This window comes from Fulmarus glacialis, unplaced genomic scaffold, assembly GCF_000690835.1.
Source record: "Fulmarus glacialis isolate BGI_N327 unplaced genomic scaffold, ASM69083v1 scaffold18474, whole genome shotgun sequence".
Lineage (NCBI taxonomy): Eukaryota > Metazoa > Chordata > Aves > Procellariiformes > Procellariidae > Fulmarus > Fulmarus glacialis.
The window spans coordinates 32,348-53,716 of NW_009206361.1; the positions used below are offsets into that span (position 1 = coordinate 32,348).

Sequence of the window (21,369 nt, forward strand, 5' to 3'; positions counted from 1 at the left end):
GGAGGACCTGCCAGTCCCTGCAGAGGGCAGCCAGCCCCGGCATGAGGAACTGCCCCGCCATTTCGATGAAGCTCGCCACCATGGTGATCATGAACCGGTGCCCCGGAGGACAGAGCTCTATCCCTGAAACACAGAGCACACGTGAACGCATTAGCCCCCCACCAGCAAAGGCACCCCCAGAGCACCTCTTTATGAAACTTTCAGGGAGTTAATGTCCTTCAAGACCTTTGGCCGAAGTTATGCACCATCACATAAATCTTGTTTCCTCCCGTATTCAGGCTTCAAATACCCTAGCAGCAATAGAGAAGCCCATTAACAGCTGGCTGTGTGCAAACATTGCAACTTCCACACACCTATTGCATCTCCTGCAGACCTGCTGTATCCTCATTGTCAGCTTTCCTTCAGTCTCTGCCTAGAGGAGCATTTTATCAAACTGTAAGATATTTGTTTTTTTAAAGGGAATGTGGGGTAAAATACAATCCAAAGATTTTGGGTCGAGCCTTTTCAGAGTTCTCAGAGACACCGCATGCCTTTCCAATCAGTTTGCTGGGAGGCAGAAGAGCGCAGCTCACAGCAGGATACAGCCGCCCAGCTCGTACGGGATGCCACCTGTCCACAGTTTAGTATGCTACTAACTCAGCCAGTTTCAAGCCGGATTTTGCTGAGTGGGTTGTCTCTGGGTTTGCTTTTTGTTTTTGCAATGGCTAATCTCGATCTACTTTCAAACGAGCCAGCCTTCCATCTGCCTTATCCTGTCCTCCATCCGTCTTATCCTGTCCTCCATCCTTCCTTTTGCTGTGGGGCAATTTACTACCACCACTGGTATCATCGGTTGACTCAGCTGCCTTGTGACAAGTGCGTTCAGTAGATAAAAGCTTCCTTAAACCCTGGCTACCTTTTATTTAGTCCTCAGAAACGAAGATGAATTTATCAGAACCACAGCTTTAAAAAAACAACAACAACAACAACAAAAAAAAAGATCACAGAAAAAATAGCAGAAAAATTGGACTGCCTTGTGGAAATATATTCAAACAATTTTTTTGCCAGTAAGATTGCAATAGAGGCCCCTATTTCATATTTCCCATTTGCCTACATTCACTTCTACAGATTAATAATCAAGCACAATAAATCTGCCACAAATGTTGTGTAGTACTTATCATCACACTGATACAGAAACATAGGCTCGTAAACATTCATGATATGTTGCTGTCAGCATTGTTGCTTTTCCTTGGGATGTTTCCTATGGTTGTTTTAAATTAGAATTTAACGGCTGTTAAAATTGTAATTGAAAAGCCATAAGACAATAGGAAGAGATGACAGCTGCTCCTTCATTCACTCTTTCATCTGTAGCTTGTTCAGCATTTATCACTGTTACACAGATTTAAACTAGCTGACCAGGAACTAGCTTGCAGATCAAATGTAGGATTAAACACCACACGCTGGTTTTTTTTCCCCCCTTTCTTTTTAGCAAATGACAAAAACTATTGATGGATTTTTGCCAATACAGAAGGAAAATGTATCTGTTACAAGGCAGCCCAAATTTTCATTAGCTTAACCACAAACACAGCAGCCTTGGAAAAGGAAGGGAGAAAAAAAAAACCTCAAAGACTCTCACTTGCTATAAAAGCCTTTTACATTTTAATTAGAAAAACAAGATTAAAACACAGAGCTCCTTATTACATTAATACGGTTTCATTCTTACTAATGAAGTATCCCAAGCCTAGGCGATTTTTTTTATTCTATGCAAAGAGGTCACTTCCGTTTTATTTCCCTAATCTTCAGATATAAAGCAGTTCTGTTCGTTCTTCTAAATCTTAAAGTCCCAGTAACTCACACTCCAATATTCCTTCATTAAGTACAGGGATGAGTTTTGTTGCTATAGAAACGGGAAGTCTGCATTAGATAGGTAAGGCTTTGGCATTTCAATTGCATTGCTTAGGTTAGTATCAGATAAAAAAAAATTATCTAAGAGGAGAACAACTTTTATATGAAGTCAGAAAGAGGTGTCCAAATAATGAAATTATATTTTACTAAGTCACTGGTGCATAGTACGTAACTCCATATGCAGCAGTTATTCATTGTATAGAAAGGAAATGACTTCAGAGATTGTTTAGCATCTATTTTCTTCTCTGGATTATCACATGCATATGATCAATTTTTGCCCTTTCCTCTAACAAAGCTGGAAAACACAAAAAAATATTCCCTGCTGTAGCTGGGTGAGCATGACTTTCAAGTGACATCAGCAGGCGCTCCGTGTGTACGAAATATCACATCTCTGTTGAAATGTTCTATGTATTAGGACAGCCTACTGACTTTCCAACATCTCTCGCATCAATTTTATATGATAAAAGATTCAGGACCGCAGATTTCAGCAAGCATTTAGCAGTCAAACTTTTCCCACCTCTGCCAGCAAAGCCACCCACCACAGCACCCTAGGAAAGGCACCCTGCTGATCCTCCCACTGGTGCCACTGGCACAAGGCCTCTGTGGCCACAACAATTTCCACCCAGTTCACGTGACAGATTACTGCTCGCATGAAATCACTACAAGGCAGAGATCAGCTTTATCCACACGTGGCAAATCCAGCAAGAAAGCTCCAGCTCCCCCACTCAGTGAAAAGGTTTCCACCTCAACTACTTTGGGAGCAAGGAGAATCAAGTAAACCCTTGTCGTGCACACAAATAATGGAAATTACCATCAGTACCAAAAACTCCCGGATACATCTACTTGCTCTACTTGGAAAATTATGTGTGGGCAAGGAGACAGGCATGGAAAGCATTTTGCTTCCTTGCCTAGTATTTCTACTCTAGCAGCACAGTCAGAGCAGTAGATCTAACTCAGTCGCCCGATTTCCGCAAGTCCCAGGCAAACGATCGTATGGGCAAGTTGGAACCTGTACGCAAAGCAGTCCCGCAGTACTTGGGCAGTGAAACCAGACATGCCCAGGACACGTGGGACAGACTTTCCCACCGTCGGTAGACATCCAGTAACACTGGACATCCCAAGCGCAGAAGTGGGACCCAGTCAATCCCCGTAGCAGAACTGCTCCACACACGCCATAAGTACAACCCAGCCTGAAGGCAATCGCCTCACCACACGTGTGGTGCAGACCCAGGCCCCATAGGCATCACAGACACGAGACACTGAATGCAGGAGGCTCATTGCACGGCACATGCCTCTGGCTGGGAAATGCAGAAATAAACTGTAGAAATCCTCCTTTCGGACCCTATCCTGTATGTCCTTCCACTACAGAAGTGGCCAAATCAATATTCCCCAGCCCCACAGCCCTCAAACCTGCCACAGGGAGAGCTAGTGTGAACTATGCCCCTTCTTACAAGGGATTCAAGCATTTTTTTTGGTTGTTTGATGCACTCTAAGTAACCCCACTATACTCACATGCAGGATGCGCAGAGACACTTTCTGGCAAGGAAGGAACAGCACTGGGGCCAGATACCTTACTCCATGAGTCTGCATGTAGCGATTTGTACTAGAAATATTAAAACTGGTGATGAACAAAGGCAGAGTAAAAGTCTGCATGCGTGTACGAGTGTATGCGTGTGTGAAAGCAAGCGAGCAGGCACCAGAAGGATGGGCAGAGCACGGGTTAAAGGAATGGCACGTGCCCATCGCGCCAATCGCACTCTACCCGTGATTTCATTCAAGTATCAAAAGGAGGAGGAACAACCTGACCTACAGATAAGGTATCAAGAAGATGAAGGACAGGACTGGAGTCATAAAGTATCAAGACTATGAAAAAAGAGAACAGAAATTCATTAAGTTTGCCTGAGAATTATGAGGGATGAGAAAAAACAATGAAGCAAAAAACTGTAAACATCATCAACTCCTAAAGGGTATGAAAAGCAACCACAAACTCATTTGTTGTTGCCTGCCAAGAACAACCTCAGGGATGTGATGAGGACACAGCAGCCACTGCCTCTTGTCCTCTGTGTCACACAAGTGACCCTGGCCAGACCACGTGGACTTGGTACTTGCGAGTGCATGAGTGTGAGAGCATGCATGAATGAAACCCGTGAGAGAGTGAGTGTGGTTGTGCAAAATCTGCCTACTCAGAGACTTAGAGGGGGGAAAAAAACCCAAACCAACAACTTTGTCCTTCTATATAGTCTCTCACTGAGTTATTTAGAAATCCCATGGGAATTATTTTCAAATATTAACCAAGGGAATAAGAACCACAGCAACTATATTGGCTGTTCCTAGTGACAAAGGCCAAGCTCAAGAAAAGGATTTTCAAACCAACATTTTCGGTATACTGAGAGGACAGATTTCAGAGCAGCTCCCCCACTACTTCATATATTGTCCTTTTTGCTTACCCGTAGCATTGCAGCAATGGCCCTACTTGACCCCTAAGAGAGCCACATGCACCCCTAGGATGTCTTAGTTAAACTTTCGAGATACATGCTGAAGGAAAAGCTCCCGCTGAGGAGGGCTCTGTCCCTGATGCTCCCCACACCTCCCTCTGGAGGCAGCCTTGGAGATGTCCTGGGCTGGTTTCCCTCGCTGGTGCACTCCCCCTGGAGCAGGGGCAGCCGCTGGGTTTCAGAGGAGTTGAATTTCATGATGGATGCTGGCCTGAGAAAAGCTGCCTCAGATGCTGATGGACTTACAGGGCTTTTCTGACCATCTAACTTTAACAAGCAGGTTGTTGGGGTACACTCTTGCACTCTTTAGGTGAATACAGAGTCCAACAGAGGTTTCAAACCTGCAGCATTTTCCAAACGTGTTTAAAAAGCACGATAAGTAGTTTTTAGGACATGGAAAACTATGGGCTGAAGGCAGCATTGTCACATGCAGGTCCTCATTTGATCCACATTGCATGCTACGTGACAACAGTGGCAAGGTTGGAGTAAAGTTTTCTTGACAGACCAAAACAAAGAAACAACTGACAATGAGAAGTTCATTGATATTTCATAGGAGCCAGCCCACAGCACACCACCGCAGTCGCATCGGGTAAGATCTCCCAAGCAGGTTTTGGAATACTGAAATTACTTTTCTTTAAACAGGATTCATTTTCTCTCCCTCACCCCCACTGTGTGGGACTCTTGTTAGAAAGAAGGGAAAGCCTGAACAAGCCTTCACAAGCAAAAGCAGGTCCATTCCACAGAGCACATGAAGCGCTGGGAGGCCCTTCGGCAAGTGCATCTGCAGTTTTGCCAAAAAGAAGCTGCGTATAAACATCAGTGAATTAATTAACTACAATTATATGGTACTTGAACCGGTGCGTGCCATTTATGTCGCCTCATCTGGAAATAAGTGTGTCCTGGAAGAACCCAGGGAACGGGGCAGAAAGGAAAACGTTTCTGGAGTCAGGCCGCAGGTGGATGAGGTATGGCACATCTCGGACCCACACACATCTTTGGAGTGTCTGCAGAGAGCCATTGGTCCTGAAAGGTTTTGCTTTTTTTATAGTTTTTGGAAACCTAGAAATAGCTTACAAAAGACGACAGGGCTTTAGATTATTCCACACCAAAATCAATTGTCCCTGACAGCTGACCAAAAAGCCTGGGATTTACAGCGAAGGACAGAACTCCATCACATATCTCTGCATGGTTGGCAAAATTTAGGAAGATCCCAACACCGCTGACAGCTCAGACAGGACGGTGCCGGGAGTTAGAGCGCCTGCTCCGAGCAGGACCAGGGCACTCTTCCCACCAGCACGAGCTGCGCGGGACATACAGAGGGGGCAGGAGGGCTCACAGCTCAGCCCTGCCTGCTGCGCGACTGCCAGCACTCGGACTCGTCGGGATGCGGGCGAGGAGGGAGCTAAGGAAGAGCCTCTGCAACGCCACGGGGGCTCAGCCCCGCCACGTGCAGAGCTGCTCCCTCGCGCGGGAGGTCACTGCCCCTGGGCAGAGAAAGGCATGATAAAACCACAGGTCAGACAACAGGTTACCCACAGCAAATGCAACCGGCACTGGTGACAAGGGGCACATAGATTTTAGATCGGAAAGGGCAAGTAGCCTTTGCTAACAGCTTCTCCTCTCCCTGGCACTGGGATGGAAAACCCCCTGGGCTGATATCCTCGACAACAATTTTTCAGGCAACCTCTTCTGAAAAGATGATGGGAAATTGAGTTAAAATTATCCAAGTATGTCGCGGCCTGACATGTGCAATGCTGCCCTCTCCCCTTTCCAGCCGGCTCCTCTTTCCCACCCTCTCCGCCCACAGCTGTGGAAGCAGCAGTCCATCTGGAGGAGACGGACACACGGACAGGTGACCATGGAGGACTACAGTAACACTGGGTTAACACCAGCTCATGGCCCTGCGTAGCCCACCTCCTCCAAACCGCACCGGGTGAGCCGTCATCACCATGAAGGGACTAAGGGCCACATCCCATCCTTTCTCGCTTGGTCTTACACTTGCGCACTAGTAACAAGTAATTTGTTTCAGGTTTCAGAAACCTTCGTGTTTGTCTTCAAAGGCTGACATTTATTCTCATAGAATATTTGCACAAGGATGAACAGCAAATACCTTTATTTAAAGAAAAAAAAAAAAAAGAGTTGTAAGTCATTTGCAAATAATATATCAAGAGGAAAAAGAGGTTAAATCACACTGCCTGAACAACTCTCCAGCATTCACTCACCCATCTCCAATCCCAAAACACAAAGCAATTCTTGCACTGCAGCCCAAGCACTAGCTCCATCAGAAACCACAAGCTGACTGCATTTTGTGCCTTTGCAGTTTTCTCTCCCCGCCCAGTTTCAGTCTATGAGCCACCAAGACTGTAATTATATAGGAGTATCCCTTGGAGAAAATGGCCAGGACAAAGCACCTGAAGTCTGGGCAACAGCATTCCCACTGAAAAAAATCCCCGAGGAGACAGTCTGATTCTAGATTCACATGATATTAAAAAAAAAACCAAACCCCACAACTCAATTTTTGACAGTTTCCCCCATATTACTATACACCCATCACTCTTAATTCCCTCCCTCTAAGGACCCCTCAAGATGTTCCCCTATCCCAAAAAGGAGGAAAATCAACTCAGATGAACAAGACCCACACTATCAGCTGAGCAGAAGAAAGCTCAGGCAACACAGTTTTAGGCGTAAAATGTGGAACACTAGAAATTCCCAGTGGTGGTAGCATCCTCAAGCACCAGGGCTGTGTTTGCCTCTCAGCCCCAGCAGCTGCTCAGCTCAGTCAAGAGAAAAGCGCAGGCTGTGGCCCTAAGATAGGATTTTGCATTTGGATTCTGCTTTTCAACAGAGTACAAAAGGAAAGGGAAAAAAAAAAAAAATCCCACAGCACTTAATTTTCCAAGCTCTTCAGCATGTCCCACCACCGCCGTGCTCCCCGAGCTGAGCCTTTTGGCATGACAGGCTCTGTTCACAGCGATCTTGAAGACTGCTGGGAGGCGACCCCGTCCCCGTTGCTGCTGTATTTCCAAATTCCCACCAAGCTCTCTCAAACCTCAGGGACCTCTTCGTCCTCCAACACTCTCCGTGGGATTTGCCCTCTGCTGTAAACAGATCATCTCGTTAGATACTTCTAGAATAACACGGCCCCCAGGCTTGCTTGTGGCTAGCCAACCAGATAAAATTGCAGCAAAAACCATTAATAACTCCCAGACAAGCCTTTCAGTTTGCAGCTGGCTGCTAGGGGGATAAGTAAATAAATAAAATCCAGCATATCTGCTTATATTCCCAAATTTCCAGGTGGTTACTAGACACAAACTTCTAAGAGCTGCAAGCCCTACTCAGGAGCTATGTGCGCTTCTCATCCCACTCAGCGCACTTCTGATTCAGCGCCGGCTGAAACAGCCCAGGTTAAGCCCACACTTGCTCCTGGCTGAGTTTAGACAGGGAGCACTTTTCCTCGATTGTCTTTGCTGTCACCAGAAGTGAGGGAGGGAGCACCATGTGTAAATACAGTTTATTAGAGAACAGCAAATTAAGCGGTGCGTGGAAGGAAAGGTTATCACACGCACCGCAGTGCACAGACAACCGCCAACTGATGTAAACACAGGACAGAGACAGAGTGGAAGGAAAGGAAAAAAATCTAATTTCCTCTCTGGAGAAATCCAATCCACTGCCAAGCAAAGAGAGCAGTAATAGACTGAACCTCCAATGGCCAAGTAAGAAAAATGGGATTATTTTCCTGCAACAGCACAGCAGGACAAAAGTTATTCTAAAATAAAATCTATGAAATGACACAGGTGCTCCTTCAAAGGTACTTTTCTACGCATCATAGATTTGGCAGGGGGTTCTTTTAAACACACACTAGCCCACCATTTATATCTAATTAACACTTTTTATGTGTGTCAAATCAGTCGTCCGTGCCCTGACATAACCCGAGCTGATGGAGCCATCAGGCTGGCTCAGAGCAGGCAGCCAGTGTGACACCTCACCAGACACGCAGTGCCACTCTTCATTTCTGACCAGGACAGATATCCCACATCTACTGGATGGAGCTATCAGATCGATAGATATCTAATCAGAATAGATATCTTTCTTACCAAAACTAGATCAGACGTTCATTTTGTATACAAGTGCCAGGATAGTGCTAAAACTGATGCTAGGCAAAATACCTTTTAGATACACTACTTAGCCTCTGCTGCTGTGAACACTACAACGTGCATAGAGAGGCATAGCATGAAAAAAGTAAACACTGCTACACCTCTCGTCCAAAATCCAACCAAAACACAAGGTGCAACCTTCCCTCTCGTTACTTCCCACATGCCTACCTTTCTTCCGTAAGGCACAAATAAGTAACACGCCAACTTGATTTCAGGCCTGGTATCGCTCAACTACGTCAGGATATTTCCGGAGGAGCTCTCCTCCCAGCTGCAATCAGCCTGTAGCTACCCACAGGTGGAGGGTTTGGCACACGGACATGGAACCGGTTGAGGTTCGATGCAGGGCGTTCACTCACCCCCCATGAATGCAGTTGCAAGAGCTGGGGACCGCCTGGGCAAGATGCCCGTGCAGCAGAGCCCCTTCCCAGGGCCAGGCTTGCTCGCAGCAGGGAGCTGGGCAGGGCAAAGGCAAGCTCTGCTCCTCCAGGCACAGGAGACCCCAAGCAGCGGCTTCTTGACCACTGCATGGGACGCAGCGATGCCTGCGATCCTGCTCTGGAACTAAGCCGGATCCCAGGGAGCATCAGCGGCAGAGAAGGGAGCACGCGTTGTTCCTCTGTTCATCCCATAGTATCTGTATTTGCCGAGTTTTACATTGCACAAGACAAACAACATCTTACAAAACAGACGGCTGACTGCGTAAGAAACCTTTAACATAGCACGCTGCCTGTCATTCATGAAGTAATAAAACCACAGAAATGTTAAATCACGTTTGTGGTACTGCAGTTGCCATATATCCTACTTCCAGAGGAAAGCAGCAGCATCTCTGCTGCCGCCATGCAGCAGCTCCCAGCCAACACCGATTTTTGATGACAGTTTCTGTATGTGAATAATGGCATTATGAAACAAAACCAGGATGGTGGCCCTGGAAACCTAAACAACAGTGACAAAGAGCATAAGCAACTGGTAGATACAGAACACACTAATTTCAGAATAAAGATGACTTAATTTAAATGCGAGTGCAACAACAGTGATGAAAAAAGCTTTGCCATGAGGTATGTCCTCATATATGTTAACAGCTATCTGTAAAAAACAATTATCTTCCAACTCTGGTCTATAACTTCCTATCCCCCCCATTAACAGACTCTCCAAACCCATGTCAATATTGTTTATTTTTGCACAAAACTAAGATTGCATAGAAATCTATCGGATTCTTCCTTATTCCAAAAAGGTGGCTTGCTCTAAAGGAAATGCACAGCCTATCACAGGAATATTTTGCAAATCGAACACCTCTGCTGTTCACAACAGCTGGCCCCTTTGCTCTTGGCAGGATATAAATCATAACTGGCATCTTTTTGACAGGAAAGAATGAGAGTAGCTGAAAAAAAAAAATGGTGTGAGAGGTATCAGAGGAACTAATTTTCTTTGATACTTCACATGAAAGGGTTCTGCATCTGTATTTGTTAGTGAATTTTTAACAATATTGTAGTCACTTAAAATAAAAACAGAAAAGACATTCAATAGCTGCAAATCTGCATTGCAATCTCTTAATTAACCAAGTGGCAAACGATATTCCAACAGCAGCTACTTCTAAATCCCAATTTGCAACCTCCAGACGGATGATAGTCCTCAAAAAGGTGAGAACAAAGAAATAACACCCTAACACCTCTTTTCAGGTTTATTAAACGTTTCCCAGCTCTCTGAGGCAGCAGGGTAGCAAGGGGCAGGCCCTCTCTCCCCGAGCACTGATCCCACACGAGATGCTTCTGCAAGAAGGAGCTTTTCACCATTACTGTCATGCTGTTGGACGAGTAAATAAATGCACCGAGCCCCAGATCTGAGCATATTCCCAGCAAAACTGCATATTGCTAGCAAGAATTTGACACGGGAGCCTCGAGCTGTTAGCAGCCTAGCTTACCAAGCAGAAAAGACAAGCATAGAGGAAACCCTTAAATGGATGGCCAAGAAATGTACTTGGTGCTCCCTAGGTCTTAATAAAGCACCGCCTGCCCTGCACGCCCTCCCTTGGACCGATGGAGGATGGCTTGCCTGAAGCACTGCACGCCAGAGGCACAACCCCAGGAAAGCCCCTTGCTCCTTTAGCTTGTGTAAACTTAATAACAAGCCCTCCAAAGGCTTACATACACAGAGTCTAAGCAAACATTTGGGTGAGTGTTTATTAAACTCTCATAAATACAGTTGTAAACCCATACACACGTGTATGTATAAACACATACACATATAGGTATGGATATGTGTGTGTATATACATATGCATATATAATTGTAAAGGCAAAAGCTCCTAGTCCTTTTCCCTTCCCTGACCCCCCTCTGGTGTCAAAAGCAATCAGTGGAAATTTGGGTGATGCCCTGAAGAACCTCGTGCCATTTCAGAGGACCTGAATTGCTCAGGTGGCATCACCAGCATCGGGGAGAGCCCGCAATACCACAGCACTGAAAGCATGCACCAAGGGCCGGCAGATATGCAGGCAATTTAATCAAAAGCTATTAGAAAGCATGCTCGTGAAAGGCTGTCACACACTTGGCCCCTGGGGCATCCTCGTTTTTAAAGATTTACGCCAGGCACTCTGGATAGATGTTTCATGTACACTGTGAAAGTGGAGCTTGGGAGATTCGGAGCCAATAAGCCGTTATATTTTGGCTGCTTTCACTGGAGAGGGAAGTGCTGCTCAAACTAACGTGGTGACTTTCGCATTAATAGTCTTCTGTCTCCGGAATTCATCGTCACACCTGACACAGGTCTGGGGAAGGCAAAGGCAGGCAGACAGAATGGGAACACCCATGCGACGAGTGAGGACCGCGCTGGCCAGTGCACGCAACCATTGCACCAGAATCTGCACAAGCAGGACGGCCCCGGTGGAGTCTCCTCTAATTTTAAACCTATGACAATACAACAAGAAAAATGAGGCTGTGGTAGTATATAGGTGGTGAGAAAACGCCTTTTGATACAAAAGCAGCCAATGCACAGTTAGAAGTAGTACAGGTATCATTTTTCCTCTTCCATTTCCCAACGAGCTTTTATTTTCCAAATAACATTCCCGTAAGGGAGGAAAAAAAATATATTCTAGGGGAAAAATGAAGATTTCCTTTCTGACAACTGATTTTAAAGTGAAAAAGATATGACATCCAATCTTGGGAAAAAACCTGCTTCCTGAAGCTATTAAAGTTATCGTAATTTTAATTCAAAATGAAGTCTTAAGTTTTTAAGTACAGCCTTTTATTCTTTGTATTAAATACATGAACTGCATGCTGTTTAGGACACCTTCCACCACTCTGCGCACAAGGAATGCTCTGTACGGTGGGCTCTGCTCGTGGCTGGTTTGTGGGCAGTTCTGCAGCAAACAGCATAATTCAATGAATTCAATGAGAGTGCAGAAAACTTGTTGGGGAAAGAGCATCCATTCCCCTTCCAGCCCTCTTCAAGGAACTCTCTCTTTCAAGCCAAGGTTAATTCAGGCGGGCAGCACCTGTAGTTGCAGGCACAGAGGTGAGCGCAGTGGGACGTCCCTCACGTGCTGCTGTCACATACATAATCAAAATAATCTCATAACTGCCAAAGCTTAAACATTCCTTAAATTTCTTCCTTGCTATCTTTACAAATACCATCTGGGAAAAGTTCTTCCCCTGAAGTACCAGCATTCCTTGAATTGGTAAAACATGCCTTGAGGGTGAAGAACAATAAAATAAAAAACATTATAATGCTTCCAGCGTCTCATATTTCCATGTAAATTGCTGGGCTAAGGATGTCCATGCGATATGAAACCAGACCACCCAAAAACATCCACTGGGATTCGAAGTTTTCCCAGGATCATCCCTGAAAAATGGGTGAGTTTGTTCAAGAGTATCTCACAGCCAAGAATAAGTCGTAGCTTTACAAGGGTAAAATACTAATATATCCTGATAAAACCGTGGTAAGAGCTAAATATTTCTGCCGAATGGATGGAAAACCTCCTATTGCTTTGCAATAACTTTGAAAAGAGAAAGCTCAAATATCTTAGTATCCTCCTTCCATGGAGGCTGGCAAGTAGGCTGGGAATACACCAATCTCGCCAAGCAGAAGCCATCCTCCCGCGGAGGACGCTCGCTTTCCTCCAGTGAAAGACCTCTTTCAAGAAAACTCCTGCCACTTACAGAAGAGTTCAAAGATGACAACACTCACCGATTTGTTCCAAATAAAACCAGAACGAATTGCTGAGCTAATTAATAGCACAACATTAAAAGGAAACCCAGCTCCTTGGAAAGAATCCAGCTGCAGTTCATAAAAGGGGATTTCACTTGTTCTGATTACAACATTAGTAAACTTTGTACACATCACAACTACAGCTAAAATTGTGAAGATGTATACATGCCTCTGGGAGATGAACGACTGTTAACCTTTTCTTACCAATTCCTAAGTATTTTTCTGTGTGATTCTCTATGTTTCAAATGGCAGTTCGTATTGAGTGGTGCTTCACTGTACCTGGGATGGTGCAAAGTCAAAGACGAGACCTGTGGGTAGAGGCAATACTGCCTGGGAGACCAGCTGGCAGAGCCTGGCATAGTCCTCACCTTGCCTGGGTATGGCCAAGCCATGCTCTTAAGAGGTCAAAGGATTTTTGGGGGGTTGTCTCTCCAGTAAGTTCTGCTACTTACTTTGAAGACAAATGCACACAGAAAGCAGTTTCTCCATTAAGATAATCATATTTTTGTTTGTGCAGCAATACTTAAATTGCTTATAGTACATAAATGACAACATGACTTTTACATGCCGCTTCCTATGCATGCAATGCCAGAGGAGCAAGGTATTTGGTGTTAGATTTCCCCTCCTCAGGGAGCAACTTCAGGTATGTCAGAAAAATCTCCCATATTTACCTCCCTTCTGTAGCAACAGAGAAATGTGTAAGGGATGGGAGAGGGAGGAAGTGTAGCAGAAAGGAGATTGTGGCCATAGGTGGGGGGGAACCAAACTATAGACCGATTGTCCCCAGCTCATCATACCAGATTTCCGTCCCACACTGAGCTATGAACAAATCACTCCGTTGCTCAACACAACAGAAATAATTCAGTTACAGTTTCCAAATTTTCCTTTGGGTCTTCTTGCAGAGCCAGTAAGGAGGTAAGAAAGAAAGGGCTGAATTGGAAAAGTACAAGAGCTGGGCTCAGTTTTCAGTTCAAACACCTATTTGCTTTGTAACCATATTCAACCACTTAAAGGAACACGGTAAACTAGACAACGATTTCCATCCATGAGAAAAATGTTGGGTGATGGGAGAAAAAAGGCTCTGTGGCTGATCCTGCCTTTCCTGGTGTGAGAGGGAGTCCTCGGCACCCCCACCCAGGGCTCAGACACTGGCACCTCCCCAGGGGAAGCCCCCAAACCTGCCGGCACGCAGCAAACCTGAGCGCACCACGGGTACACGTCCCCTCCGGCAGGAGCACCACAGAAACGTCTTAGGGACTTGGCTATCTCCCAACCCCGGTAACCACGCATCCAACAGAAGACGACAGGCGCTCCCTGACTCCAGAGGGGCACCAGGCACGTACTGCGGGCACGTGGCTCAGGGGGACAGCATTCCCGGGGAAGGAGGGCAAAGCCCTTCCCCAGACCATTCACACCACAAACCTATAAGCTGTTGTCTCAAAAACGTGTGGGATTCCTGGCTGATTCCTGGCTTCAAATGTATCTTTCAAGCTGTACAGTCCGATTAGGAAAACCACCTTGTACCTAATATCCAGATTTTACCAAGTTACCAATTAAAGAGCTATAACCAAAAGGCATTCTGGTTTACATGGGAACTAAGAATAAGACCTGTTCTTACTGAAAAAAAGTGCAGGCATAATTTGGAAAAAAAAAAAAAAAAATTGATGTCCACTTACATTTATATATGTTTACAGAAGCAGAGAAAACCGCTCCTCTGTCTTGCTGAGTGATGTTTCTAATCAAAATTTGAAGAAAAAAAAATTAAAGACATTTGGAAGGGCTGTAAACCCTTCAGCTATGAACGACATGCAGAGAGAGCTGCCAAAGAACAGTCATATTTATTATACTGAACTCTGATGTTTGCTCAATGAAGGATAAAGCTCAGAGGGCTATATAATTGGGATGCATCTGGAATTCTGAGCCAAGGGCAAAAATAAATAAGTAAACGAGGAGGAGTAACATGAGAGAGTGATAAAAATAAAGACAGAGCAAAACTGTTCAGAACTACAGGTCCTAAAAATAAAATAAAATAAATTAGAAGTTACAAACCAAAAAGCTTCCATCATGTAACTTAGGGGAAGAGACATATTACACCATTTAGGAACTAAAGTAAGAAAAGCAGCCTTATTATTTTTCTTTTTAATTTTTCACTATTCAAAGTGCAGTCACAAAAGAAAAAGATCTCTGTCTGCTTCAGGTTTGACTGAGGGATTGGAAGAACTTCCAAACTATGAGATTTGAGGATCGCAGATTTGAGCAAAAGAAATGATGCCTGTGGGTCCCACCTGGAGAGCCTACCCCAGGGGTGATCATGGCTCCGCTGAGCTCTGCCTACGCTCCCCACCTGGGAGCGGCCGGACCCCCGGACAAAGCCCCTGCACGAGGCTGTCAGGAACCGGACAGCAGGCAAGTCTCTCTACACGTCCCTGCCCATTTGCACGACGCTTCCAGACATAGGGAAGGTTTAATCACTGTTTTCTCATCTAAAAAAAGGGTAGAGCTGGAAATCCTGGAAAACTCACAATTCAGGCTGGAGGCACCGGGCACTGGGGCTGCTCCGGGTGGCTCCCGAGCGATGGGCGGACGCGCTCGCTGTGGTCGAGAAAGCGGCTTTCACTGGCAATGCCGCCTCACCACAAAACACCAGCCTTGCCCCAGGGCAAGTTTATGCTCATGTTTCTAACAAGAGCTTCTGTATTGTCTCCGTTTCCTTATTTTAAGAGATCTTCTTATATAAAAGATGGAAATTCTACAAAATCACCTGATAAACAGCAATTCAGTTAAGCCATTTCTTCAGCCGTTTCCTCACATTTACAATTTAGCCAGATGTTTCACATGGAAGGAAGAATGCCATTTCTACCAAGAGTAAGAATAGACAGAAGTAAACAAAAAAAGCCTTTTCTAAATTATCCGGCTTCCTTTCCAGCTCTCGCCCAAAGGAGAGGAAAAACCGGGCATTCACAAACGCTGGGTGACCCAACACCCTGACCCACTCGCAAGTGAGCGAGGTGCCGGGTGTCTGCTGCTCAGCGCCCAGCCTGCCAGAGCCTCAGAAGGAATGTGCTTGCTAAGAGTTATTTGGTGCTGCGCTGTCCTACGACGCTGCAAGAACTCCAAACATCAAAAAACAGCCCCTACAATCACCATTTCAGTGGAAAAACCTCTGTTCAGGGTGAGCCAGGGCCACAGACTAGTACGTGCTGTGTTCATCTATCACGCAGAAAATCACCCTCACCACGACTCCCTTCTGTGTCCATGCACCAGCAAAATACACCATTAATTTTTTTAGCACGTAAAAACTGACAATGTTATTTTTATCTTTTATTTGTCAGTATGAGTTCTTATGTTGCTTGGGATATCTGTGTCTGTTTACAGACATGCCTGAATGAGTCAGAATTTGCCTGAGAGAGAAACATGGGACTCTGCGGTCCTCTTTTTAACCCAGAAAAAGATGCCCATCAGTCTCAGTCAGGGTATATAGGTAATATCTGTGAGTGAAGAACCACAGGTTTCTCTTGTCTTGAAATTTCTCCTGGTTTAATCTGAGTTGATGTTAAGTGTCCTGCTGCCAACAACAGATTTTTTTTTTTTTTTGTTATTTGCATAAATAATCTTAGGAAATGGATCTCATTCTAGATTATACATTCAGCTAAATTAGAAATGTGAGGGAATGACTGAAGAAAAGCGGTCTTCCTTTGCAGTGGTTGAAGGTCTACTTGCAGGTCCTTGGGAACAGCTCTGAGAGGCAGGGAGCTCTTCCCGCAGCGAGCAGGGCTGACTGCATCGCTGTGGTACTTGTTTTGCTCCAGAGCTGCCTAGGTGCGGCTCTTGCAGGGTTGCTCCCACCACCCAGCCACCATGTCCTGCAGGGTCCACCACCGATGCTGAAGGTCAGGGTCTGCTAAGCTTGGAGCGTGCGCAGCCCCCAGCAGTCCAGCTCATCGCCCTCTCCCTGGAAATCACAGCTGCAGGATCTGCCCAAGCCACACCGCAACCGCCCAACTTTGTACACAGTTGCAGCACAGCGGTACGGGAGAGTGCAAACACCATCAAGTCTCAGAGCAGGAAGAGGGGAAGGGTCCTGTTATTTTGCCTGCTCTGCCTCCTGCATCCATTGCACAGAACAAGTGCACTAGTGGTGAAATAGAAAATAACCTTTTCATGAAGAAAAAAATCACAAAGCAGCTAGCTAGGTTTTGCCCTCTGTTTCACTCTCCAGCAAGAGACTAGCAGCTCCCAGCGGACCGAGATGTGCTCTGTTGTACGCTAAAACTCACTCCCCTGCCCTTGCCCCCCTAGTTGCATTTTCCAGCATTCACTGCCTGAGTGTAAATTGCCAGTAAATACAGAGGATGGGTGCTCCAGCAACAGACAACCAACCTCCAACAGTTTCACTACCAGTAATGGGTTTCCCTCGCCCCAAAATCCAGACAACACACACCTGCACCTTTGCCTACATGGAGTTAAACCATAGGTATAACCTTCACCCTGAGGTGGTTTTTCTTTTAACCTGGCCAGAAGCTGTTGCTCAGATCACTGCATCTGACTCTGTAGGCCTATAAATAACACATCCACGTACTCACATGCATTTGATTAAAATAAACTCATCTAAAAGGCAGGCCACCTTTGAAATAGAAACAAATGGATACAGGAAGGTTGAGGATTGAAAAGTCTGAGAATTGCTGAGCTAGTTACTGTCAGGCTGCCATCTCCATTGCTGTGCTGGTATCACCAGCAATGTTTCTGCATAATCACATAAACAAAAAATCAAAGCAAAAAATAATTTTTTTTTTGGGGGGGGGGAGGGGTGTGTGGAATTGAGGGAGGGATTGAGAACAACACAGAAATTTTATAATAATAATAGTCATCAAAACACCACCCAGGTACAAGCCTAACCACATTAATACACTCACTTATGACTGACAGAAAGTGATATGGAAGCTCCTAAAAGGACAGGACAAACACAGGTGGCACAGAATTGGAACAAGGCAAACCACCAGCCCCTGCCTCGCTCAGCACAGGGCAGGCAGCACGGCTCACTAGCAGGCTGGCAAGGAGATGGCTAAGCTTTGTAGCTCGTGGCCTTCCTCCCTTTCAGGGAACTCAATTTATAGCAAATTTCTGAACTCCAGATAGGAGAAAATTGGAAACGCTGATATAGAAGCAATCTCCGGGTTTTAGGCAGCAGAGCTTGGTTTTAATATTGACCCGGCTGACTGGTGAAGAAGCATCTGCAAACAGCAACGAAGATTAAGATCTGAAGTGTGGTAGCGACTTCATTTCCAAATCCTTCTTCAAAACAGGAAAACTCCCCATGCAATTCACCGCACGGAGGAGAGCAGGGAGCAAAAAATACCCAGGTTCTGTGCAAAGAAGGAAAAGCGTAGGCGGGTGAGGCTTGTACTGATTTATTACTGGCTCATCAGTAGCTAACATATAAAACCAACTATAAAAGCAACAGATGTAAAATATTTTTCATTTTAACAATCATTGCACACACTTCCTACCAGAAGATACAAAGTTTCAAAGCTGATTTTTCAATTTGAGCAAATGCCTGCACAGGCATAACAAAAAGGAAAAAAGAGTTAGGGAGGGGAAAAAAAAAAGAAAGGAAAAAACACGTGCTTTCTGGTATCCTCCCCCTCACCTAAGCATGAATAATGTAACAGGAGTCCCTGTATTCAAGTACAGGCCCTAAACACACAAACTCTAAGTTTCATTGTTTGGGACACCGAATTAAAGTTATTCAAATATGCATGTAAAATGTATAACAATGTTTGGAATCGATACTAATAAGGGTATCTTCGTGTCTAAATATTATGTATCTACACCAAGCTATTTATATCACATTTAAGCTCTAGGCCTGACTATTAATTTTCATACATCATACCAGATTCAATTGCCTATTAAAAGGATCTTCCCTTTTTCTTGGTAGTCAATTATTCATTAACCTCCTAGAAACATTCGTAGAAGGCACAATTTATTTCAGGAAAGAATAGGAAATTATCATTATAAAGACATCTGAATTTAATATCTCTTTATGACAGAAACAGAACAGTAGGTAACAGAGCACTTAACTGGCCAACATCAGAATAAGCTTCAGAAGAATCATTTTGGACATTATTTTTGATATTGAAAGAACCATATGATCACAGCACCAACATTTTCAACTAATGAACATACTTCCAGCAGAAAGAGAGCCTAACGTTAAAAACACCCCTGCAGTCTGTGAAACAAATTATCCTAGATCCGACGCTTCAGTTAAGTTTCCACTTAGTGATTGACCACACTATTTCCACTTCAACAAAACGTGCTGAAATTTAAAGTAGCCAGATAGACATTTTTACTATTGGAAACATCATCATGTTTAACAGACAAGGCTTAATTAAAACAAGAATATAACGTATAGACAACCACCCTAAAAATGTGTTTCTCTTGATTATACCTTGCACCAACAGGTATTTCACACCAAACAGTAGAAAGTCTCTCTGTTCCAGCTTCTTCCTTCCATGGTTTCACACATAAACCACTAAATGACTGTGTGCTGCAGTATATGCAGTCAGTTAATATTTATCCATATTTACACTACCTAGCTCTTACCACCACAGGATCGTAAGACAAAAAAGTATTGTCTCTCAAAATACACAGCAGTCGTTTCATGTTTGCTTACGGGTTGTCAGCTCCTGGGACAGGGTAGAGCAGCTTTGTAGAAATCCACAGCAATACTTTACTCCAGCTCAAGAAAGCAACAAATAAAAAAAAAAAAACCCCACAAAATCCACACTTAGAAATGAGATGGGGAATTCACCTAAGTAGGATGTGATTTGTAATGCTCTTTCACCATAAAGTGATACGGATTTCTCCTTCACGTCTTCCCAGAAAGGTGGTGGGCTGGGGGGAAGAAGTACTTAATCTTTATCCTTCTCCTGACCCTTCTGTCTCAAGCAGGGCAACTGCAATTGGCCTATGGATTTTGGAAATTATTTGTAATGCTTCAGCATAAGGGGAAACCACGCTTGCTTCAGTACCCAGTAAGTATCATAACACAGCTGACATCCATTGCAGTCACTCTCCAACAACCAGGTTAATTAAAAATACCCAGTCTCTGGAAGATTCACAAGTTGGGCCCCGCAACAGCTGACGCAAGTTTTCTAAAGTTTGGTTGGTTAAAAGTTCATAGCAACAAAGAATATTTGAGACATGATTTCATTCTGAATTTGACAGAACTAAAATATTACTTTGATTAAAAACATGGCTGAAAACAGCTAACTGCAAAATTCTTTGGGGTGTGATTAACACCTTGCACTTACCAGTGCTATTTGCTGCTGGGACACCCACACTATTTGATCACCTTTTCTGGAAAGTGGAGTTCATTTCTTCCACTTAAGTGAACTCCTCCCCTCATCCAAATTTTTTTGCAGGGAGAAAAGCAAAATATTTTGGCATTAAAGAGGTGGTTTGTTTTGTTTTAAATAAAAACGTGCACAAAACTGCTACATACTTTAAGCAATGAAAAGTAAGAGCAGAAGCTGTCAGTCTCCAACAAGGGGGTTGTGCTCCTTCTCCAGCTAGCGCATGTGTTTGAGAGCACCTTCTGCACACTGGATCTGACCATGGGTCGCTTGGAAGAAGCCTTGCATGCCTGTGGTGCAATGAACAGCATCCCTCCAGCACAGCGGTTTTTAGGATGTTTGCACTGATGCCAGCCCACTTGAGGCCCTCCCCAGGTCTCAGGGCTGCTTCAACACTGGGCGGGCGGTAGGGGTTATGTGGGGAACAGAGCGTGCAGCTGACTGGGAGCAGGAGGTGAAAATGGGAGAGCAGGGATGGGAAGAGGTTGGCAGCAATCAGAGGCTGGGAGCAGGAGGTGAAAATGGGAGAGCAGGGATGGGAAGAGGTTGGCAGCAATCAGAGGCACCTTCTCTTACTAAAAAGCGCAAAACAAACACCAGAGGTTGGGGCTAACGCTGCCATGCCACATATCACAGCCAGTTTCGACAGCGAGCTGTTACGTTATGCCAGAAAGATTCAAGGCACCAAACTTTCTGTAACATGCAGGGGAGGCACTCCTGTGCCAGATGATCCTCAACGCACTCCTTGGCAGGTGAGCAACCAAAGCACTGAATTTCCAAGTACATGTGCAAATGTAGATGCGGTGGGACTGGTAGGTCTGGTTTTTATAACACTTTAACATAACTAATGATGTCTGCAAGAGTTATAGGAGATTTTTAGATGAAGCACTTAATAAAAAAATAATCCACAGGATCATGGGAGAGTCTTATATTACAGTACCCGTATTTTCCACACATATTACTGCTTGAATTACAATTGATCCCTATAATATGGCATACACATACACTGAAGCGTATGAAGACCCAAAGCCCAAGACCTAATGCACTTTATATAGGATTAGAATGTGCAAAGCCGTGGCTAAAAATTAAGTTCTCTGTGACTGCAGTGCGTTCCCCACAAGAAGCTCACTATAAAGTGCTGTACGAGCTCCAAACGTATATGCCTGTGTTAGAGCGAACATAACAGCCTGGGACACTAAGGGGCTTAAGGTCTTTGGAATGAAACAAGGAGAGGCAATAGAGAAATAATTTCTTAGCGCATTTACAATGCTGGCAACAAAGCAG

At 44.7% G+C, this 21,369-nt stretch overlaps 1 protein-coding gene across 1 annotated transcript in view; it reads right to left on the minus strand.

Moving 5' to 3' along the window:
* SLC22A23 (solute carrier family 22, member 23) overlaps positions 1-21,369 on the minus strand; it is an 87,803-nt gene that overhangs the window by 25,975 nt on the left and 40,459 nt on the right. The window contains exon 3 of the mRNA XM_009575722.1: positions 1-123. This exon is cut by the window's left edge and continues 37 nt beyond it. Within this exon, the coding sequence (XP_009574017.1) occupies positions 1-123 (123 nt within the window). The remainder of the gene's footprint in view (positions 124-21,369) is intronic.